We start from the raw sequence: 24842 nt of genomic DNA on the forward strand, positions 1-24842 counted from the left end.
ATTGAACCATTTAAAATAAAGTAGTTATGTGGTATGTATTTTAAGATATCTAGAACAAGGTTATCTATTCATAGGTATATATAAAAGTTATTTTCTATAGAAATATTCAGACTGAGCATCAAATCACCTTGTGGTTTCTTTTTAAAATCAGACAAATGATGGCTGAAACCACTGTCAAGATCAAAGGGATAATTGTAACTAAATTTTAAAATTCCATGGCCTGTTTCATCTGACAGGAATTGTTTTGATACAAATCCAAGTCCAAGTCTTTGTATTATGCACTTGACTGAAAGTAGATTCCACTCCAGCAGTTTTTGAAAAGGTGAAAAACTTGCTGGCAGTACTGGAAACAACTCTACCAAATCTGAACAGCTGTCTAGACAAACCAGACAGCTGCTCCTGTCAGCTGTGAACAACCACATGCAAATAACTTTTGAATTTGAAAGTTAACCCTTTTTTGCTTTATTTGAGCAATTTTTGGGTTTGTAGCTATTTTCACTTAAGCAGTTTATGAACAAGTTTGTTACTTGTTTTAAAATGAGAATGGCTGATCTTTTATTTAATTCTGGTTAAATTTAATTTTAGTTATATGAATTTATTGCCTAATTTAAAGTACTTTTCCACTGGATATCACTTGTGCTAGATTTGGATAAGCATCAGTATACTGTTGCATAAGAGCAAGACTTTAAATATGTTAATCATAAGACTTTAAATATGTTGGAATACTTTGGGTTGCATTCTGCCGTACTGAAGTTTACAAACTTCTTGATTTTTTTTCCTTCCATAAGGTCTTGGGGAAAAAAAACCCACTTTCATTGTGTTTTCTTCCTACCTTTTTGACCAGAGTCATCTTGATCTCGCTTATAGTCTCTTCCCTCTTTGCTCATCCCATAAATATTGGCATTCCTATCTTAATTCTCAACTTTGCTGACTCTGTACACTTTCCTGTGGCTCTCTGTTTGACACGTAGGACTTCAGGCATTGGTTCCCAGATGACTCCTCCATCTATATTCAGCACAGCCTGCTCCAGAGTTTCAGAGCCTTGTAATCCAAGTGCTTACTGGATGTTTTAATTTGGATGGCCCACAGACATCTCAGATTTAACATGTTCCAGTAGAATTCGTCATCTTCCTTACTTGCTTCTCCTTCCTTGTATTTGTTTTCTTGATGCATAGCCTTGCCATTCACCTCACTGGGCGTCCTGCTGGGCTTTGCTTTCCCTTATCCCTCTGTCCTTTTCCCATATTCAGGTGGTGATTCAGCTTTCCGTTTTATAATACAGTTTGTAGTGAAATACATGTTCAGATATGGAGGAACTCTTTTGTAATGATGATATTGGAAGAAAGGCAAGAGTTTATATTGTATAAAAATTAAGCATTTATTAATAGTTTTATGTGGTTTATATTTCAGGTAACATAAATTAAACTTGAACAGCACACACTGTCTCGAAAGACATTTATTTATTTTAACTTTATTTTTAGTTATTTCATTAGCTATTTCATTGAGGGTATTCTTTCTTTTGATTGCTCACTTCGAGACTATAATGAACATTTAAGATTGTGAGATGGATTTTTTTCTTTTTTTTTTTGAGACGGAGTCTTGCTCTGTTGCCCAGACTGGAGTACAGTGGCGTGATCTTGGCTTACCGCAAGCTCTGCCTCCTGGGATCACGCCATTCTCCTGCCTCAGCCTCCCAAGTAGCTGGGACTGTAGGCTCCCACCACCACACCCGGCTAATTTTTTTTTTTTTTTAATTTTTGTATTTTTTATTAGAGACGGGGTTTCACCGTGTTAGCCAGGATGGTCTTGATCTCCTGACCTCGTGATCCGCCCGTCTCGGCCCCCCAAAGTGCTGGGATTACAGGCTTGAGCCACCGCGCCCAGTCCAGATGGATTCTTATTGTCCCAGATTACATTTGGTCTGTTGACAGAATATCTCCCTAGATAGCATGCTTAAATGCTGACGAGCTTCTAAGGCATCATGACAAAAATTTAATTACAGATTTCAGATAAAGAACTGATAAGAGTGAGTTGTGTTCAGAAGTTTATGAACTAGACAGTGTGCATATATGAATTTGTCTATTGTACTTGGAATTTACTATATAAAACTTAAAATACATTAGAATATAGTTTGAAAAATATTTGTATTCTAGACCAAGGATTTGCAGACATTTTTTGTATAGGGCCAGATAGTAAACACTTTAGGCTTTGCAGGTCATATGTTCATATTCAACACTGCCATTGTAGTACAGAAGTAGCCATAAATGATGTATAAAGAAGCACGGCAGTGTTCCAGTAAAGCTTTTTGATGGTCATGAAAATGTGAATTTTGGCTGGGCGTGATGGCTCATGCCTGTAATCCCAGCATTTTGGGAGGCCACGGCGGGCAGATCACCTGAGGTCACGAGTTTGAGACCAGCCTGGCCAACATGGCGAAACCCCCTCTCTACTAAAAATACAAAAATTAGCCAGGCATGGTGGCATGCGCCTGTAATCCCAGCTACTCAGGAGACTGAGGCAGGAGAATCGCTTGAACCGGGGAGGCGGAGGTTGCAGAGAGCCAAGATTGCACCATTGCACTCCGTCCAGCCTGGGCAACAAGTGAAACTGTTTCAGGAGAAACAAAAAAAAGAATTCTGTATAATTTCCACAGGTCACAAAATCACAAAATGTTATTTTTGTTGGTTTTCCCCCAACCATACAAAAATGGAGGGAAAAAAACCAACAACAACTATTCTTAGCTCACAGCCATATAAAAACAGACGTGGGCCAGATTTGGCTTATGAACTGTAGTTTGTTCTAGTCCAAAGAGTATAGCATATTTTAAGCATGTCAGTAAATCAGTTAGCTTTGTAATGTTTAGAGATTATTTAGTATTTTAAATTTCATTACTAGAACCTTAAGAAGTTCAGGGATTAGGGATTAATGGTCTCGGTGAACAAGGATGTATTGAGTTTTCACTGTGGCCCAGCATACCAGTGAGTACTTAAATGTTCTGACTGCAAGTAATTTAGAAACAATTTGCAATTGTCAAACAATAGTCAAAGTGAATATAACCAAAAACTATGAGTTCAGTGTTACACATTTACAAAAGAGAGAGAGAACTTTGTGCGGGAAAGAAAAGGGCTCGAGTGGTTAAGCACTTCGGTAAGTACACAATGGCACATCCAACAGTGAGTGTTGGATGGATTGAGATTAATAATGATCGTATTTCTTCACTGATTTTTCCTTGGCTCTATTATGTCAGATTACAGAAATGAAACCTTTAACATCTGAGAATATTAATACTATAAAACTAGGGAGCAGTATTTCAAGAGCATTTCCTTCATGCAGAGCACTATAGCAGGTGTTTCATGTCCGTATTGTATCATTGAAATAAAATTTAGGTGAGCTTTAAATGGATTTAAGTATAATTTACATTTTGTATTCAAACTCTTTTAGCGTTTATTAATAGCAATGATGTAGGTTAAACTGAGATTCAAACAAATTGTAAGCGAACTGAGAATTAATAAAAGAATGTGCTTATTATATTTAGGTTGAATGAATGCATGAATATCTAAGGATTCAATGGTATATTGCTTTTCTAAGTGTGCAACTGTTTACTTCCACTAAAGCAGCATCTATATACTCTTGATTGAACTTGTCTGCTAACTTTAGCAAGAAGCTGTAGCTAGGGCATAGTTAGCATAATACAGATGACTGTCGTCGTTGCTGTTTTTAGAAGAAGCAGTATGTCTGACTGGCTGGCATCTGTTTCTCTCTTTGTCATAACATGCTGGAGACGGATCAATTTTCAAAATGTAGGTAGCCCTCAGTTAAAAATCAATTGATATGTTTAAAATAATGGCCTGTAAAGTGAACTGAGGGACAATTTTCTAAATTTAGTTTAATTCAGGAATTAATTTTCTGGAAATAACTAGCTACAGTGAATTTTTCTCTTACCTCATTCGGCATGGTAGGCACGTGACCCTTACAAAGGAAGAATTTATATTTATGGATTAGTAATTCTTTCTAACAGGTACATCGAAAAATCAGAGAAGATTCAGATATGGCACAAGATTCTCTGCAGTGCCTTGCCCAGTTAGCTTCTCTTCATGGACCCGTCTTCCCTGATGAAGGATCACAAGTTGATTATCTCGCACACTTCATTGAGGGATTACTGAATACTATCAATGGGTAGGTATACTTGCCCTTTGCAGCTGAAAAAGGAACTCTATGTTTTGTGTGTAACAGTAGAAGAAAAAAAGGAACTAGTTATTTTTCCCCCTTATGTTTTGAAATAAAGTCGTATGGGTAATTTGAAATTAATAAACAAAGACATACCTTTTAAAATGAATCAGTAACCATATTTGCTTGTTTGGAAATAAGCTATTATATTAATAATTTTTCTTTTACTGCCACTTAATAATACTCATTCCTTGGTTTTAGAATTGAAATAGAAGATTCTGAAGCTGTGGGCATCTCCAGCATTATCAGCAACCTGATAACCGTGTTCCCACGAAATGTTCTAACCGCCATTCCAAATGAGCTTTTCTCCTCCTTCGTTAACTGCCTCACACACCTCACTTGTTCTTTCGGGCGAAGTGCTGCGTTGGAAGAAGTGGTGAGTGACTATTCTAAAGTAAATTGTGTCAGGTTTTCACAAAGACATTTGTGGTGCTTTTGGAACACTTCTCATGGAAAGTAATTATTTTAAGTGAGTGCTAGCTATTAAAATGACTGTTTTGTTTAGGTGTGCGAATTATTTGGGAAACATGACCTTTAAAAATTTGTGGATGAAAATAGTTTTGTTGGTGATATTAACTGGTCTTAAGCGTTTAATTTTGAGATACTTTAGTACTCAAATATGGGAGATGGAATGAAATGAGCTGTGGTTTGTTCAACACAATTTTTCACATATAAATTATGTTGAAAGCTCATTCTAACAGCAAAAACGTTGTTTACAGGGTGCTACTGTGGTGTGGTGTAGTTATGTGTAATTTTATTTTTTTTTTTGAGAATTTTTTACTTTGGACTTATTTGGCAATTATGTAAACATAATTTGGTTCAAATCTTTGTAACCTTGCTTATTTTCATTAGACTGTGCTCTGTAATTTTTTGGATGGTAATGCCTTAATAGTGTATCCTGGTAGAATTTAATTTACATTGAAATTAAGACCAATAATACTAAAGATGTTTTTTGGTATAAATTTTCAAATGTGTATTTTCCATATTTTATATTTAAATTTAGAAAACATCTACTAAAACCCCTTGACAACCCTTTGTAACGATTACTGTGAATATTTATATTAATCATGGAAAAAATTGATTTCATTCCACAAAGTAGTGATTACAGTGTTGAAACTAATTTTTCTTTTTATGAATCAAAATGTGAATCTTTTTGAAAAGCTGTAAGAGTAAAAGGAATATAGATATTTTGTTAGAATTTCATGTTAAATTGTAAGTTGTTTTGGTTAGATGTTNTGACAACCCTTTGTAACGATTACTGTGAATATTTATATTAATCATGGAAAAAATTGATTTCATTCCACAAAGTAGTGATTACAGTGTTGAAACTAATTTTCTTTTATGAATCAAAATGTGAATCTTTTGAAAAGCTGTAAGAGTAAAAGGAATATAGATATTTTGTTAGAATTTCATGTTAAATTGTAAGTTGTTTTGGTTAGATTCTGCCAATGTGTATGTGAGTTTTTTTGTAACCCTTCAGAGGTGTTCAGAGAATAGGGAACTCGAGATGATTATGTTTATGTAATCGAGCACTTTCGTGATTTGATGAGGAAAGGATCCAGGTCAGACAAGTGTTTATGTGGTGTAGAAAATGTAGTAACAGCAGGGTAGAAGTTTAAAGGCATGATAGGTAGATTTGAATGTTTCAGAGGGATAATTTATGTTCTCAACTTAAAAATCCAGGGTAATTTTGAGTATTTACGCTTTACTCAAACCTCTTTCAGATGATCACAGATTCTGAACTAGTCAGGTTTTATTTAACATGAATTCCTTGCACTTTCCCTCTCCCCCTTGGTTTATTTTCTCTTCTAAACCAGGTGGATTAAAGAGCATGTTGAGCCTATATTTAGAAACTGAGCTACCTTTTAGTTTCTGTTTGTGAGTTAAGCATGTTCCCAAACATTTTAAAGAATTGCTGGAAGATATATGGCATCCTTGGTTTGCAAATTTTAAGTACAGAATGAATTTATTTTGAGGTCACTGACATCTTGACAATTTTTCCTTCAAGATTTGACAAAGGAGTGTTGGAATATAGAAAGCCTACATGCATTTGCAGAGAAGTATATGTGTATTGTGCTTATTTCACAGCAGAAATGCTCTAGTGATGATGAACCTGACGGGTTTCATTCAAGAAAAGTACTATTTATTTTCATTTATTTTACTCTTAATTAATTTTTAATTGAGCTGTTTATGATATTTAAAAATCATTGTTAAAAATAATTGGTCACCTATTGAAAAGGACAGAGGGAAAGGTTTTGTATTAGTCATAGAAACCAGGTTGGGGATGTGTGGTGGAGTTGAGGGCTAATGTGGTGGCCCATGCATGATGACTTTATTGAAGAGTAAACCTCCTAAATGTCATCTCAGCCTCAAGCGGTTTCCGCTGTATCTTGTGTATGCTGGGAGTAGAGGACCAGGGGAGTGTAGAGCTGATACCAGAAATAGAGAAACAAATCCAGCCAAACCAAATTGGACCTCTGGGATGGAAACCGTTTCATCTTTTGTTTTCTTAGGCACCCAGTGATTGTAGTAATAGTATGTAATACGTAGTTGTCCTGAGATGGAGAAGTATGTAAAGACATGATCCTTTTTTTTTTTTTTGAGATGGAGTCTCGCTGTGTCGCCCAGGCTGGAGTGCAATGGCATGGTCTTGGCTCACTGCAACCTCCGCTTCCTGGGTTCAAGCGATTCTTCTGCGTCAGCCTCCTGAGTAGCTGGGATTACAGGCATGTGCCATCACACCTGGCTAATTTTTGTATTTTTAGTAGAGACAGGGTTTCACCATTTTGGCCAGGCTGGTCTCGAACTCCTAACCTCGCGGTCCACCCACCTCGGCCTCCCAAAGTGCTGGGATTACAGGTGTGAGCCACCGCACCTGGCCAAGACATGATCTTTTAAGTAAAATTTGATAAATTGAGGCATATTAAATAAATGAGTTCGGGAGTTAGCATGGAATGGAAAGATGGGAACTTTGAGGGAGACCGTACAGCTATGGGCCAAACAATCATGTAGGGCGAGAGCTCAGACCGCTTCACTTGTTTGGAGCATGTTTCCTCATTGGTGAAGTCAGGGCACGAATTCCTTCCACTGCTTTATGACATGGATTAACTGCATGAAAAGTACCTGTATAGGCCGGGCTCGGTGGCTCACGCCTGTCATCCCAGCACTTTGGGAGGCTGAGGCAGGCCGATTGCCTGAGATCAGGAGTTCGAGACCAGCCTGCCAAACATGGCAAAACCCCTTCTCTACTAAAAGTACAAAAAATTAGCTGGGCATGGTGGCGGGCGCCTGTAATCCCAGCTACTCGGGAGGCTGAAGCAGGAGAGTCACTTGAACCCGAGAGGCGGACGTTGCAGTGAGCCAAGATCATGCCACTGCACTCCAGCCTGGGCAACGAGAGTGAAACTCCGTCTTAAAAAAAAAAACACGGGAGGGGGAGACCTGCATAGTATGCAATAATTTATTACACGCAATAACATGTAGAATAATAATTTTAAAAACAAACCTTTAAAATAATAGCTTTTATTGAAAGCTTGTGTGCACTCTTACTACGTAAGAACAACTGTTGGGTTTTGTTTGGTGCGAACCAAATATATTTCTAATTTTTAAAAATTATTTTAAAATGATTTTATAATCTTAATTTTGTGAAATCTTGAGTTTTTTTCCAGTAGGCAAACAGGTTTCACACGTAAGACTTTGTGTTACTGTGAGAATACTTTCTTCAGAGCTGTGTTTGTTTAGGAATATATACAGATTATCATCTTTTTAAATAGGAATTCATGTCTTTGATGGTGATTATGTTGTGTAGCAAGGGAAAAAGAGTATCTTCATAGGGAGAAACATTCTTGATACTAATGTGTGTTTTTGAAACCCATGTCATAAAGCCACCTTGCTTGGTGTCTTCAGCATGTGAGTGAAGAGACGTATTTATGAGTACCCTGACTTGCAGTTAACTGAGAGTCTGTGTTCACAAAGAGCATTTCCAGTATTCAGCCAAGTTTCTCTGTGGCTGCAGGTTTCTTGATAATACTTTAGGCTTCTTGGAGGCAAGAATTTTTTCATTATACCCAGAAATCAAATTATTATCTATTGCTGAACCGAAGAGGTGAGAATGAATGTGAAATTGAAAAAGTATTGCCTTAAAGATTAGAATCCTGCTGGGTGCAGTGGCTCACGCCTGTACCTTGGGAAGCTGAGGCAGGCAGATCACCTGAGGTCAGGTGAGGAGACCAGCCTGGCCAACATAGCGAAGCTCCGTCTCTACTAAAAATATAAAAATTAGCCAGGCGTGGTGGCGGGCGCCTGTAATCCCAGCTACTGAGGAGGTTGAGGCGGGAGAACTACTTGAACCCAGGAGGCAGAGGTTGCAGTGAGCTGAGATCATGCCACTGTACTCCAGCCCGGGTAACAGAGCAAGGCTTTGTCTCAAAAAAAAAAAAAAGATTAAAATTCTATAAATAATTGTTCATATTAATACATCAACTATTTTAGAAAACGTTTATAATAGTACATGCATTTGAATTGGTTCAGTGAAATTCATGGAGAATATGACTTGAACTCATATACTCTAGTTTGTTTCTTGGTTTCTTTTATAATTAACCATTCTGAGTTCAGCCAAGTAGGTGAAGCCGTGCAGTATGTTGCTACATAAATAGAGCAGCCTTCATAGCATTGAGGTATTTTGTATATGCATTTTGATGTGTGTGTTGTGTATAAGGGCGATGGTGATAAATAACAATTTATAAAGGAAGAACCTTACATCTAGTTTTAGTATATTTGTAGCCTAATCTCAAGACTAGCAGGACAAGGTAGTCATGACACAGGTACTTGATAAAGTTGTTAGGAAGTTTATTATAGAATGTAATACAATAAAATAAATTTGCCATATGTCGAGTGAGTGAGTGTATTTAGAGGTCAGCATTCTTGATTCAGAATCCAATTTCTCTGGCTTGTTGGGTAATTACTTTGTAGCGAGGTGATGTGACAAAAAGGAAGCCATAAATTGTAGCCAAATTATAGACTGAGAAGTAGGGAGCATACATTTTGGGATATCTCAGTGATAAGAGGGAAAACAAGACTTGTTCTCTGGGACGGTTGTGTCGGTGCAGTATAACTGAGTCGTCTGCCTTGCACCTTCACCCATGAAAGGATGGGTTGTTTGAAGATCCTTGCCAGTCTCCCCACCAAACGGTTCTTGTAGCTATAAAAGAATAAATCGATGATACTGGAGAGAGCAAGCTGGCTGTCCAGTGCCTCCCACCCACCAAGCACATTCATTTCCTCTGCTTAAAAGATAGAAGAAGAAATGAAATGAAATCCATGAGTATTTTTTAAACCTTGCACATTAAAAGTATACTTTTTAGAAATAATAATAATAGTTTTAGCTCTACCAGGGTATTTGGAAGAAAACTGGTTACTATTTTACCTTAAATACAGATTCTTATTAAAAGAAGTGTTTTACGAATTACTTTTATGTTTTAATTCTAATTGGAAGATATTACCATGCAATATTTCATGACTTGTATGAGTCAGCTCTGATTGTTTAAATCTGCTTTACCAATCCTAGTACAGAACCAGTGTTAAGTTTCACAGAATTCTTGCTCCTTAGAGTGCAGTGGATTTAGAATAAAGCTTACTTACTGTCATAACTATTGTTCCATATCGTATCCCTTATATTGTTTGTTATGCTAGTATTAGAAACATAACTAGATCCAATGGACCTGGGGTTCAAAAATGAATACTAGAGTGAGGTAGAAAAAAAGGGAGTTCTAAAGCATTTTCATAGTATGTGGGAAAAATTTTTTTAAAAAAGCAAAAGAAAGAAGGGATTGCCCTTTTATCCCATGTAAGCCGAGTGAGTCCCCGAGATGTCAGCTACTATTCAGCTTTGTTAAGTCTGTATTGAAGCACTTACCATGTGCCAGGAACAGTGTCTTAACGTGTATGCATTCCTTTACATTGAGAATTTGGAAACTCCTGTGCATTTTCAAAAGGAAGAAAGTCTATTAATTCAGTAGTGCAGCATTTAAAATCTTTTTCTGTAAATTATAGCTTGGACTCTTCATGTTTTGTGGGGTAGTGTTATTTTGTTTTGTTTTTTTAAGTGATCTGTCTATAGGATTTTTCTAACAGCTGCAATACTTGTCTACTAAATCAATTTCTCTTGGGGGTTCCAGAAGCCAGGAATACTGTCAGCTGCATAGGTACTCTGAAGTTAAATTAATTCTGTATTTTAAGGACTAGCTAGAAAAAAAAAATAAAAATAACTAGATAAGGATTTAATTTATTTTTTCATTCGACATCCAAAGACTTCTAAATTCTTACATTTTTAAGTGGAGAGTTCATGAAGTTTTATTTGTGACGTTTCTGTCAGTATATTGTTGCCATATTTATTTGCCTTAAATGATACTTCGCTAGGAAACAATCTACATACCAATAGCAGATGAATAACAGCATCAACTAATAGTACAGCTCTTTCAGTCTTTAATCTTTCCTGTGTCCTTCCTAATGTTTTACACTGTGCAGCACAAATGTTATTTGTGGTTCGTCACTGGACGTGGGGGTTGTGCCAATGCCTATAAAATTTGAAGTTATTGTGAAATGTTTCTTATAAAGTCTAGTTTTATGTTATAAAAATATAAAGAATAATGAAATGAACAATTATGTATCAACCACGCAGATTAAGAAGTAGTGTAGTATATTGATGGAGCCTTTTCTGTTGTTTTAACCTGTGTTTTTTCCCTCTCCTGTTATTGCATGCAGGTGCTTGTTGCATTACTTACTTCTGCCAAGTGAGTCTATAAGCAGACACTGCTGGTGAACTTCCCAGCCAGTGTTTCGGGCACTTGTTTGCAGCTTCTACAATCTCTGATAGTTGAAGCTGTTTTCACTTCCAAACTGTTGTAAAGAATAATATAAAAGGAACTTTTTGAAGGATATTCTGTAGACATAAGATTTTCTGTGAAAATGAATTGCGCATGTTCATCTCACTGCATGTTTTGTCTGTGAATCACATACTTATCTAACACATGTTATTTATGTTTACATATGAAGATAATCGATGATCAACAGAAAGAGCTGTCCAATTTCATGGAAAGGATTTGGAGTTGTCAGTGATGATTACTTGCTGTTCACAGGAAGACAATCTATAACTTACCCTAGCATGAGAGTTAGCTCATATTTTTACAATATCTGATATTAGATTTATATAGATAAATATAAATATAGATAAAGACTTTATATTTTAGAGCAGTTCTGAGTCCACAGCAAAAATTGGGTGAAAATACAAACTCCTTCAAACATGCAGTCTCCCCACCCTCACCCATCAACATCCCACACGAGAGTGGTACATTGTTATAGCTGATGAAACTGCATTGACACATCATCATCATCCAGAGTCCATAGTGTACATAAGGTTCACTCCTGGCGTTCTACATTCTGTGGGTCTGGACAAGTGTATGATGTCCACCATTAAGGTATCATACAGAGTAGTTTCACTGTTCTGAAAATCCTTTGTGTTCTGCCTGTTTATCCCTCCCTGCCCCGCCAACCTCTGGCAACCACTGATCTTTTGGCGGTCTCCATAGTTTTGCCTTTTCTAGAATGTCGTATAGTTGGAATCATGTAGTGATACTAGATTTTAATCTCTGAAATTCAATTTGATGTCAAAAAGGGGACAGATTTCACATATTGAAAGTTTTCAAAGCTTCATTTGACAGCATTTTCATAAATAAAAGTAACCACTATTTTGGAATTATGTATTCAACATAATTACCAAAACAAAATATTTTTTTCTATGACTAAAGGATTGCAAATTTATTGCTCTATATACTTTGAAGTTAATTATGGGCATTGAGAGATAAGTGTTGATACCATGTTTTGATTACCTTCTCCACCCTCCATTTCCAGATGGAGTGAAGTGGGGTCAAGTAGTCTCATAAGCTCTAAGCCCCTCTCCAAAGCCTCTCTGGCAGCAGGCCTGACAATACCAAGGGCATGAGCACATAGCGTCTAGCTTGGTCTCCTTAGTCATCTCTGTGCACGTGCTGCTGCCTTGGTTGCTGGGTTTTGGCCAGAGTGACCATGGAGCAGGGCCAGGGTATTATGAAAAAGCGCTAGATTAGGTTTCAGTTTTCTGTGATTAGACTGAAAGATTTAGTTGCCAATTGTCATCAACCATATTTCTCACACTTTGCTTGATGAGTTACATTATCTCCAAAAGAAACCAGAAGGCTGTTTAGAAGTCCATAGTCTTACTGTAAATTGCCATCCAATGAGTTGAGGCTCTTGCAGTCTACCTCTGATCTTCTGTTCTAATATCAGAGTGTTAATAGGAGGGATTATTGAAAGCTTTTTTTAATGATAGGCGTATAAGACTTTTACTTTTTAGAATACTTTTATATATATGAATAATTAAACCACAATAACATGTGTTAGATATGTACCTAAAAAACAACAAAAATACGTCTTAGAAAATATCTTCCTTTTTTTTTTTTTTTGGAGACTGGGTGGGTCAGAGAATGCTATTTCTAAATTCCTCTTGTGATGTTACCAGTCTGTTTATTTTGGCAAGATAAACTGTTAAGACTTAACAAATGATGGCTGTAAAGCACATGCTTTGTTAAGTATATAAACAGGCCACAGATGTTTCTATGGAAAGAAAGTATCTTATTCATCTTCATATTCCAGTGCCTGGCTCTTAGCATTCGATAGATGATGATGATGATGATGGTGATGGTGATGATGATTATTATTTTGAGACAGAATCTTGCTCTGTCACCCAGGCTGAGGTGCAGTGGTATAATATTGGCTCACTGCAACTTCTGCCTCCCAGGTTTAAGCGATTCTCCTGCCTCAGTCTCCTGAGTAGGTGGAACTACAGGCATATTCCACCACGCCTGGCAAATTTTTGTATTTTTAGTAGAGACAGAGTTTCGCCGTGTTGGCCAGGCTAGTCTTGAACTCCTGATTTCAGGTGATCCACCCATTTCAGCCTTTCAAAGTGCTGGGCTTACAGGCATGAGCCACCATGCCTGACTGAGAACTCTCCTAAAGTATAAACCTAGGAGTGGAATTTTTTGATCAGAGAGTATGTAAATGTTCACTTTCAGAAGATAGTAGTGTGAAATTTTTGCTAAAGTGATTGGACCAATGTATTACGCATATGTGAGTTCTCAGTGATCCATGTTCTCACCAACACTTACTGCCAAATTAATTTGCTTTCCCAAGTACCAATAACATTGAGCGTCTTTTCATTTATTTAAATATGTAGTTCCGTGATTCCTCTTTTGCAATGCTTGTGTCCAATGCCCATTTTCCTAATGGGATGTTTGTCTTTTCCTTCCTGATTTGTAGAAAGTCTATATATGTTCTAGAACTAGTATTTTGTTGGTTGTATGTGTTCCAGACTGATATGGTTTGGCTCTGTGTCCCCACCCAAATCACATGTCGAATTATAATCTTGTAATACCCACGTGTCAGGCATGGGGACCTGGTGGGAGGTGATTGGATTATGGGGGTGGTGGTTTCCCACGTGCTATTCTCATGATAGTGTGTGGCAGTTCTCTCCTCGCTCTGTCGCTCCTGCTCTGCCATGCAAAGACATGCTTACTTCCCCTTCGCCTTCCACCATGATTGTAAGTTTCCTGAGGCCTCCCAGTCATGCTTCCTGTGGAACTGTGAGTCAATTAAATCTCTTTTTTTCGTAAATTACCCAGTCTCAAGTAATTCTTTACAGCAGTGAGAGAATGAACTAATACGCAGATCTGTTCTTTTTTATGGCTCCTTTTTCACTATCGTATCTTTTTTTTTTTCTGTATTTAAAATTTGGAGTAATTTTAGATTTACAGAAAATTTGCAAAGACAGTACAGAGAGTTTCCATGTGCCTTGTACCCAGTTTTCTCTTAATAGTATCATCTTTTGAGCCATGGTACGTTTGTCAGAACTAAGAAATTAACATTGGCATATTATTAGTAACTAAACTGCAGGCTTTATTGGATTTCAACAAGTTTTCCACCAATGTCCTCTTCCTGTGCCAGGACCTAGTGCTGGATATCACATTGCATTTTGACTTCATCATATTTTTTGAAGAACAAGCGTTCCTCATCTTAATGTAGTTGAAAGTTGTTTTTTGTTTTTTAATGATTTGTAATTTTGGTTCTAATGTAAAGACGCCTACCCTTCCTGTGTTTTCTTCTAAATTCTTTAAAATTTGCCTTTTATCATTTTAGCATCTTAGAATTTAATCAAGTAAGGGTGCAAATTGTTTTTCTCCATGTGGATAACAGGTTTTTCTCCAACATTTATTGAATAGTCCTTCATCCTCAATGATCTAACATATGTAGTTTTTATATAAGTGTGGGTCTCTCCTCTGCCTCCCAGGTTCAAGCGATTCTCCTGCCTCAGCCTCCCAAGTAGCTGGGATTACAGGCTCCCACCACCATGCCTAGCTAATTTTTGTCTTTTTAGTAGAGACAGGGTTTTGTCATGTTGACCAGGCTGGTCTCGAACTCCTGACCTCGGGTGATCCACCCGTCTCAGCCTCCCAAAGTATTGGAATTACTGGCATGAGCCACCATGCGCGGCCCCTCCTTCTTCTTCTTTTTTTTTGAGACGGAGTCTCGCTCTATCGCCCAGGCTGGAGTGCAGTGGCACGATCTCGGCTCACTGCAAGCTCTGCCGCTTCCCGGGTTCACGCCATTCTTCTGCCTCAGCCTCCCGAGTAGCTGGGACTACAGGCGCCCGCCACCTCGCCTGGCTAATTTTTTTGTATTTTTAGTAGAGACGGAGTTTCACCGTGTTCGTCAGGATGGTCTTGATCTCCTGAACTCGTGATCCGAGCACGCCTCAGCCTCCCAAATTGTGCTGGGATGACAGGCATGAGCCACCTCGCCTGGCCGCCCCTCCTTATTCTTAATCAACATCTTCTAAGTGGATGTTTCTGGGTTTGCAACTTTAAAAATAAACACTTAGATCTCTGTGTGCTGATGGCGCCCTAATTTGTGTTTCTGGCCCTGATCTCTTTCCTGAACTCCAGACACGCATCAAACAGTTAACAGGACATTCACGGTTGGATTCCTATTTTCGATCTAAAATTTAACATGTCCAAAAGAAGCGAGACCGAGAGGCCTTCATCTCCCAGTATGCATCATCTCACATTGGCCTGTCCAACACCTCCATCCTTCTGTATTGTAGGAATCTTCCCAGCTGTCAGGATAAAACCCCCCCGCCCCCGCCTTGTTTTCTGTCTTGCCTCAGGTCATTTTCCAGTGTCAGCCCTTTCTCCAAAATCTGTACCCAGTTGGGCCACTTGCCATCATCTCTCCCCTGGTCCATGGCACCATTATACTTTGCAGTGTAAGCAGTGTGATTTTCCTTTAAAGAATTATATCTGGCCAGGTGCAGTGGTTTACACCTGTAATCCCAGCACTTTGGGAGACTGAGGCAGGCGAATCCCTTGAGGCCAGGAGTTCGAGACCATCCTGGCCAACATGGCGAAACCCCATCTCTACTAAAAATACAAACATTAGCTGGGCATGATGGTGTACACTTGTAGTCCCAGCTACTCAGGAGGCTGAGGCAGGAGAATCACTTGAACCCAGGAAGCGGATACTGTAGTGAGCCGAGATCACATGACTGTACTCCAGCCTGGGTGACAGAGCGAGACTCCATCTCCAAAAAAAAAAAAAAAAGTGTTCTATCTGTTTCAAGCATTGCAGTGGCTTTCTGCTGCAGTTGGAAGAAAACTGAGTGTCCTTGTCATAGCCTATCAAGGCATTTGGTCTGTTCCTTGCCTGCCAGCCCCCATTCTCACCCCGTGTTATGTCAGGACCTGCCACTGTCTGCTCCAGGTCCACCGGCTCTCTCTCAGTGGTATAAATGCCAGGCTCATTCTTGCCTCCTGACCTTTGCAGGGTTTTAAACTAGAGTGACCTTTTAGCCAAATGTTAGCTCCATTCAGGGAGATCTTGGACCACAAGTAACTCTATGAAACAGCCTGGTGATGTACATTGTCATCCTACCTTTTCTCTGATAATTTTCTCTTCATTCTCAGTGGTGTAGTTTAGGTGTAACACTTTAATTCAGTAATAGTAGCTAAATGAAGAAGAAAGAATAGGAAAGAGGAAAATTAGGAATAACAAGGTAAATAATTTCACTGCGACTACCTTGAAGCGTATACAGCCTCATGGTCTCGTTAGTGGATCTTGTACAGGTCTAGTTACAGCCGGTACCATGCTTGTGGAGAGGCCTATTCAGCCAGTCAGAGCTTTGGGCAAGGAGAAGCCTTGCTTTCCCTCATCTTCTCATCTACTCGTCTCTTTTCTAAGTCTTCCTTTTCTATGTGCTTCCTTTGTAAGAAGAAAACTAACTGCAGTGAACCAGAAAGACGGAGAACCAAAAAGAGGGAGAAATTTATTTCCACATTTACAAAGTATTTGTGCTTGTTAAATTCTGAATTTTCTCTAAGTATGGGACACTTTAGATATTTCTCTAATATTATGAGTTGAGTCAGTGGGTATTACATTTTTTTGAAGACACTTAATGCTTTTCTACTGTATGGGATTTGCTGTTCTTTTTTATTATAAGTTATTTCTTGTTAAGGAGCACTGGTAGAGTTCTCCCCACATATTGTTACACCTGCTGATTAAGTCAGTCTGTTTTCATCATTCTTCAGTTTCTCTAAAACCATTTTAACGTGTGTAGGGTGTATAATTTTTTTTTTTTTTTAACAATTCTCTTCTTGACTACAGAAAATGTTAATATTATTTTGTTTGAAAATGCATGTTCCGCATAACACTGAACAGCTGGGTTTTAAAATAAACTTTAATTCCAGATGGCCTAAGACTTACTTAGACTGCACTTAGAAAGATTTTAGAAAGTTCAGTAAGAACTTATTAATTGGGAAGCTCTGTTAAAGGAAAAACTTAAACTATTTGTATGTGTTTGTATGACTTGTTATAATGCCAGTTGTCGGTCTCTGAACATTTGTTTTATGAATGTTCTTATCTTTTAGCTTGATAAAGATGACATGGTATACATGGAAGCATATGATAAATTGTTGGAGTCCTGGTTAACTTTGGTTCAAGATGACAAACATTTCCATAAAGGCTTTTTTACCCAACATGCAGTTCAAGTTTTCAATTCCTATATTCAGTGCCACCTAGCCGCTCCAGATGGCACAAGAAATTTGGTGAGTTTTACGCAAGATGGTAATTAACAGTCTATTTCATCATAGGCTATATTTCACCGTGTTACACATTATGTAATGCTAGAAATTCAGGATGGGTTCCCTCAGAAGATTTGCCGGGAGCAGAAGTGGCCTTGTTCTCTGAGTTCTTATTATATGGGATGTTGCTTGTATATATTCCTTTTCAGTTACTCACCTCTTTCTGTCTAGCTGTCAAGAGATATGAATAATTTGGACCATGGATGTCCGGTCTTTTCAGTGACAGAAGTTCAGTTCTGCCATGTGGGAGGTGGGTTGTGGGCGTGCAGTTAGTTGTGTTGATCACCATGGAGTGATTCCTGTACTTCTTGCTCTTGTATGTTTCCCTGTTTTGATAACTCTCCCGGCTGTCAGCCTTGTTAGAAGGGAGTTCGTAGATAGCTGTGCTCCAGGGTTGGCTGTGTCCTGCTCTCCTTTTGCTCTGCAGTGCTAAGCTGTCTAAGCTGTGTTGTGGAGCTGCAGAAGTGCACGCTGAATAGGTAATGCAGTTCCTCATTGTTTATCGCTTTCACTTGCAATAGACTGCCAATGGCGTGGCCTCTCGTGAGGAGGAAGAAATAAGTGAACTTCAAGAGGATGATCGAGACCAGTTTTCTGATCAACTGGCCAGTGTAGGAATGCTAGGAAGAATTGCTGCAGAACACTGTATACCTCTTCTGACAAGGTACACACAGTCCAAAGAAACCCCATGGAGCAAATATTCTGTATTCACAATTCCCTGGAGAGCACTTAAAGTGTTTAAAGACTTTAAACACCCCCACCCCGTGTCCCAGCACACTGGAACAAATGGACAGAAACATACTCATGATTGCGTTCCTTGGCTTAGACATTTGGAGCCCAGGCACTACAGCATAGATGGCAGAGAGATTGTGGAAAACATGGTATGAGAAATGATTTGACCCATATCAGTAAAAACTTGGAATAACCAGTTTTCAAATGCCTGTTGTAAACCTTGATTGTTTGTAAAGCAGTGTTTTAATTCTGTTATAAAAATAAATCATAATTCCTATAGTGCTTTGAGAACAGCTGTGTACTATAATGTTCTGTGTATGTGTTTTTACGCTAACATTTAATTCGTGTCGTCTGATATATGGAAGTTGTGAGTTGCTCCGCGTCTTTGCTTATTGAACTTATGAAGCTGCTGTTCTCTCCTCTTTTAGTTTATTAGAAGAAAGAGTAACAAGACTCCATGGCCAGTTACAGCGACACCAGCAGCAATTGCTTGCTTCACCTGGTTCGAGCACTATTGACAACAAAATGCTTGATGATCTCTATGAAGATATTCACTGGCTTATTTTAGTTACAGGTTGGTTGGTGGTTTCTTTTTAAAATGTAATTGCCAGCTGGGCAGTTCAAGCCTTAAAAGAAGCTTCATATGTGAAAAACAATAGTGTATATACAATATTGGATAAAATTTGGATACAGCTATTTTCTGCCATAGAACTGTGGATGCATTTTTAAAAAATACTGGCTAACATGTATGCAGTGCTATTGCATACCAAATGTTTTACGGATCTCATTTTACCCGCTGAATTAGTATTGCTACGTAGTATTACTGTTATCATCATCATCGTCATTATCCCCAACTAATAGATGAAGAAGCTGGGACTTTGAGAGTATAAGAAACTAGCGCATTGTCACAGTGCTGTTAATTTTTGGAGCCAGAATGTAAATCTAGGCAGTCTGACTCTTAGGAACTTCTTTTTTGACCACCATACTGTTAGTGTTTCCATATTTTAAATAATAAGGAAAAAATCTTGACTTTTGAAAATGAATTCCCTAATATTGACTTCTAATATAGATAGTAGCAGAATTTCTATTGACTTTACAGAATACAGTACTGAAAATTATTTAAGACAGTAGATTAAAAAGCCCCTATGAATTACAAAATTGGTGAATAAAACATTTGTCCTTTTCTGTATTTTTGAGGGTTACTTATCTGAGACGTAGAAAGTTTTTTTGCATAAACTTGAAATGAACAGGTTAACATTTATAATTTACATCAATTTATATGATGTATCTAAATCAAATAAAACTGAAAACATTTATAGTACAATTTGATAAATGTAGATTTGTTAAGTGTTCATTTTTAATTTTTTTTAAACTGAAGGCTACCTCTTAGCTGATGATACTCAGGGAGAGACTCCGCTAATACCTCCAGAAATAATGGAATATTCCATTAAGCATTCATCTGAAGTTGACATTAATACAACACTTCAAATTTTGGGATCTCCAGGAGAAAAGGCTTCTTCCATCCCAGGGTACAACAGAACAGATTCTGTGATTAGGTAATATAAACTCTATAGCTGTGCTCTTGTAATTTTTATACTGTTTTATAAATTCTGAGTTGATGGGTAGATGACTGGAGTGATAGGCACGTTGTAAATCTGATACATGAAAAAAAATGAAAACTTGGAGAAGCCTTGAAATACACAAGGATGGCAAGTACTCAGTATATTTAGGCAATGCCACTCTAGTGAGAGTTGACAGCTATCCCCAGTACTGAAGAAGAGAAATGTCAGATTATTCTGAATATGATGAGACTTGGAAGGGACATTGGATGTAGTTATGAACGTAACGCCTGTCCATCAGAGGGCAGTACTGATGCATGCAGGCGCCCTAAACGAAGGGGACCAGATGAACGTTAAGTCTCGCTCATAAAAGCTAAAACTATGTTTCGGTGGCTTTCTCATGCAAAATGATAGATAATTTGTATCTCAAAAAATGGAAATATTTATTCTAAATGTGAAACTGAAGAGCCCTGTTAGAAGACAGGAGAGTGCCTCAAATGAAACAATTCACTTTAATCTTTCTAGTACTAATGGCAACATTTTTGTTAATTCTTAATGATGAAATTAAGGGGGGGGTAAACCTGTATTAAAAATGTTCTGGCCAGGTGCAGTGGCTCACGCCTGCAATCCCAGCACTTTGGGAGGCTGAGGCGGGCAGATCACGAGGTCAAGAGGTTGAGACCATCCTGACCAACATGGTGAAACCCTGTCTCTACTAAAAGTACAAAAATTAGCTGGGTGAGGTGGTGCACACCTGTAGTCCCAGCTACTCGGGAGGCTGAGGCAGGAGAATCACTTGAACCTGGGAGGCGGAGGTTGCAGTGAGCTCAGATCACACCACTGCACGCCAGACTGGCGACAGAGCAAGACTCTGTCTCCCAAAAAAAAAAAAAAAAAAAAAAAAAAGTTCCTACAAGTGGATTTGAAAACAACATGTAAAATTTCAGTATCTTTATTTTAAATGTAGGTTGCAAGCAGAGATGTCAGTAATGATAATAACATTGGTTTTTATCAGCTGCAAAACCAGTAACTCAAACAGGATGCTGTCCTCTTTATTCTTTTGGAATGCAAAATATGTGGATATCATTTAAACATGCAATAGAAAATGTGGCTTTTAAAAAAATAGTTGAAATATTAAGCTGATAACCAAGGATATGTTGGGAAATTTATTTCCTTTATTGTTGCATTGTCTTGTTTGAAATAAAATCATACTTTATTGAAAAAGTTACGTCTTCATTTTAGGATTACTATAGTTATTAGATTTAGTGTCTCTGGAAATCAGTGCTTTGCTGTGGTTTGGTTGGTGGTGAATGTTAATTTAAAAAGCAGTTCATTTCAGGGTGCTGTCATATTATATATTCTTTGTTGTATTGTTTGCTTGGGCAGTAACATTAGGAGTGCTTTCCTTGTATTTTAAGTGCTTTTTCAATTTTTGTCAGTCCCAGGTGTTAGTGTGGGAGCGACACATTTTGGTATCTGAGAGCACAGACTATGGAGGATTGGGACCAAAAAAAAACTCACCACATTTTTAATCCAAAGAATTAATATGAAATTTAATGTTATATGGTAGAAACGTTTTTTGTTCCACTAAAAAAGCAGCTCACATTTCTTAAAACAGGTATCATTTGAGAAATAATTATTGACTACGTAACAGGGAGCCTTTGGGTATTTGAACAAAACAGATAGAAATCACTCCTATTTTAAAGCTCTTTGTAAAGGAGAGAGAATAAATAAGTAAATTATGTAGTCTGTTAGAAGACAACAAATGTGACAGGTAAAAAGCTAGAGTGAGTATCAGTAGGGCTTGTTGTAGCTGTCATTAGTGTGGTCAGTGTTGGCTTTATTTAGAAGGTGATGGGAGCAGAGATCTGAGGCTGGTAAGGGAGGCCATGAAGGTGTCTGCGGGGAGAGCATTCCAAGCAAAATAGACAGTGAATGCAAAGGCCCTGGGCCTGCCTGGCATGTTCAAGAACAGCAAGAGTGCCGTGGTGGGTTGAACAGAGTGAGGTGGAATTTTGTAGGAGATGGAGTTAGGAAAATAGAAGGAAAACAGATAAAGTCTTCGGCCTTTGTAACATCTTTGGTTTTTGTTCTGAATGAAGCGGCATGCCATTGTAGGGTTTTGAGCAGAAGAGTAACTTAAATGTTAAGAAGTTTACTCTGCTGCATTGAGAGTAAATGATGGAGGCTGGGCACCGTGGCTCACGCTTGGATTCCTAGCACTTTGGGAGGCCATCGTGGGCAGATTGCCCTAGCTCAGAAGTTCAAGACCAGACGGGGCAATGTTGAAACCCCGTCTCTACTAAATGCAAAAAATTAGCCGGGCATCGTGGTGCTCGCCTCCTGTAGTCCCAGCTAGTCAGAAGGGTGAGGCACAATAATTGCTTGAACCTGGGAGGCAGAGGTTGCAGTGAACTGAGATCGCACCACTGCCCTCCATCCTGGGCGACACAGCAAGACCCTGTCTCAAGAAAAAAAATGCAAAAAAAACCTGAGAGTAAGTGATGGAAGCCAGGAGACCAGTTAGGAGACAAATTGCAGTAATCCAAGAGAAAGATGATGGTGGCTCAGACCTATACTGGAGGTTGTGAGAAGTTAAAGAAAGCTCTGTTTGATTTATTGTGTTGACTTTGGATTTATGACGTACAAATGTAATCTAGGATTGACTTGGAAAATATGAGAAACTGAGTGCTGTTTGGAATATATTTGTAGATATAGTGCTTTAAGAAATTGAAGTAGGAATGGGGTATTAATCTTGGAATATCAAGAATTTAAAAATATTTTGATGTTTTTATCAGCTGGATTTCAACTCCCCTGCGTGCCAGCATCTGAGGGTACAGTTAGAAGTGTGTATGGGTGTTACAGGAGCTCCTGATTCTCCTGATCTATGGGCAGAGGAGAACCAGAGGTGGCTTCTTGAAACATAAGAGTACTTCAGGCAGTGACAATAGCATGAGCAGCGATGTTACTGGAAAGGGGTCCCTGAGGGTTCTCGGATCTTGCGCAAGAAAGAATTCAGGGCGAGTCCATAGAGTAAAGTGAAAGCAAGTTTATTAAGAAAGTAAAGGAATAAAAGAATGGCTACTCCACAGACAAAGCAGGAAGTTCCTGAAAATAAGAAATAAGAAAATAAGAGGAGGAACGCGTCCACCATAGGCACAATTCTTGTGTGTGTGTGTGTGTGTGTGTAAATAATAAAAAAAGATCATGGGGTGATGTGCTTTGCTACAAGAGGTTGTGATAAAGGATTAATTTTCTTAATTACTGTATTTTGCAAGAATCAGTACTGCTGTCTTTTAAGCAATATTAGGAATGCTTTTGTTCTACAGATGTCAGAATATCTGGACACTCCCAAGTCTGGGTCTGCGTAGTAAATCTTACTGATTTGTTCCCTTCACTGTAACATCTAGAGAATAGGGAGTGCTTGACTTTCTGGGAATGCAGCCCATCAGGCCCCAGTGTCACTTCCTAGCCCTCACTCAAGATGGAGTCCGTCTGGTTCGATGCCTCTGACAGTAAGAGAGCCCTGCTCAAGTGAGAGGAACTTAGGTGTAGCTGGTGTGTGACCCAGGAGGGCAGGGCGACGGCCTTGGTAGGGGGATGAGGGTGGAGAGGCAGGGAGGATGCTGTGGGTGGGGCTGATAAAGTGGGAGTAGAAGTACTGACAAGGATTTACAGCCCAGAAGTGAAGTGATCAAATTATTTTAGAGATACTATTCCATGGGTGATCAGTTTAAAGGGTGGCAAGGCAAGTTAGGAAGCATTTTCCTTAGTAGTCTTGGAATGAAGATGGAGAAAGGTTCTTGGGTTATGAGGTACTTCTGAGGTAGAAGAAAGGCCCCTGGGCCTCCCCTGGACCTGCCTGACTCAGGCTGAGTGGCTCTTTCATTGATGTTTCTTCCACTTTACAAAAGAAAGGCCAAAGTTCTCACGTCTACCTCTGAAGGTGTGGATTGGCAGGCATGTACAGCCCTACCGAGGAGAGGGACGGTTGCAACCAGTGTGGCACTGAGTGACTGAGTCACTAGTGAGTGGACAGTTGGCAGGTTTCAGCCCTTTGCATCAAATAACATGAAGAGGACCTAATCACATCAACTAAGCGATTATTAAAATAATTTTGTTGGTAGATCGCTGTGATTTTTGGCATATAACTTGGAAGAAATACAAATAATTGGGTGATTCTGCTATTTTAAAAATAGGTTCTACTTATATGGAGATTTCTCAGTACTTATATCAAAAGGAAAAATAGGAATCAAATCATGCTGAACCCGCTCATCTGGCAATAGGTGATGTTCATTCAAAGATACATGAACTAAGTGGGGAAAGAACCCTACCAAGTTAATCACACTAAGAGATGCATACACTTTTATGTTTGTGTTTATTTATGTTTAATAATTTATTTAAATTTATATTGTTTTGCTCAGTTGTCTAGTTTTAAGTATCATAATGATAACTCAATCCAGAAGACATTTTTAAACACTTACGGTCTTATGGTCATTGAAAATGTTTAAAAGTTATCTTTCAATATGTAGACATTTGTATCAGAGTATGTAGTATGATGAATAAAATACTGGAACATAAAAATTGTATTAGGATAATGTTCTATGGAAAATGAAATTGAAATAAAAATAAGGAAAATTTGTTTACATTTTTAATGGATTATAGTGGGTACCAGAACATTACGATAATAAAACTCCAATGCGTAAATGTAAAGTGTTAATGTAACCATTTTATTTTGAATTTTGTTAGACTGGAATATATATTTAAAATGATTTAATCTTACCAGAAATTTTGACATATCTGCAACTTAAATGTATTACTGTATTGGGAGATTGTTGGGGTTTTGTTGGTTTGTTTTATTGGTGTTCACATACACCCTAAAAAAATTTTTTAAAGTTTGAGTACTGGTGGTATAGGAAGTGTGTGTGCAGTGAAGAAGGCTGGGCATGGTGGCTCATGCCTGTAATCCCAACACTTTGGGAGGCCAAGGTGGGAAGATTGCTTGAGCTCAGGAGTTCACGACTAGCCTGAGTGACATGATGAAACCCCATCTTTAAAAAAATTTTGTAAATCGGCCTGGTGTGGTAGTGTTTGCCTG

At 38.3% G+C, this 24842-nt stretch overlaps 1 protein-coding gene across 4 annotated transcripts in view; it reads left to right on the forward strand.

Moving 5' to 3' along the window:
- Positions 1–24842, forward strand: part of XPO4 (exportin 4) — a 77027-nt gene that overhangs the window by 30588 nt on the left and 21597 nt on the right. For all 4 annotated transcript variants that reach the window (XR_001882753.1, XM_017859174.1, XM_017859164.1 and 1 more), the window contains 6 exons: positions 4019–4176; positions 4429–4603; positions 17241–17417; positions 17975–18117; positions 18614–18759; positions 19564–19741. Coding sequence is in view for 3 of the 4 variants with exons in the window: in XM_017859174.1 (XP_017714663.1) it covers positions 4019–4176; positions 4429–4603; positions 17241–17417; positions 17975–18117; positions 18614–18759; positions 19564–19741 (977 nt within the window). In the remaining variant the exon portion in view is untranslated. The remainder of the gene's footprint in view (positions 1–4018; positions 4177–4428; positions 4604–17240; positions 17418–17974; positions 18118–18613; positions 18760–19563; positions 19742–24842) is intronic.

Source organism: Rhinopithecus bieti, unplaced genomic scaffold (genome assembly GCF_001698545.2).
Source record: "Rhinopithecus bieti isolate Rb0 unplaced genomic scaffold, ASM169854v2 scaffold_3057, whole genome shotgun sequence".
NCBI classification, from domain to species: Eukaryota; Metazoa; Chordata; class Mammalia; order Primates; family Cercopithecidae; genus Rhinopithecus; species Rhinopithecus bieti.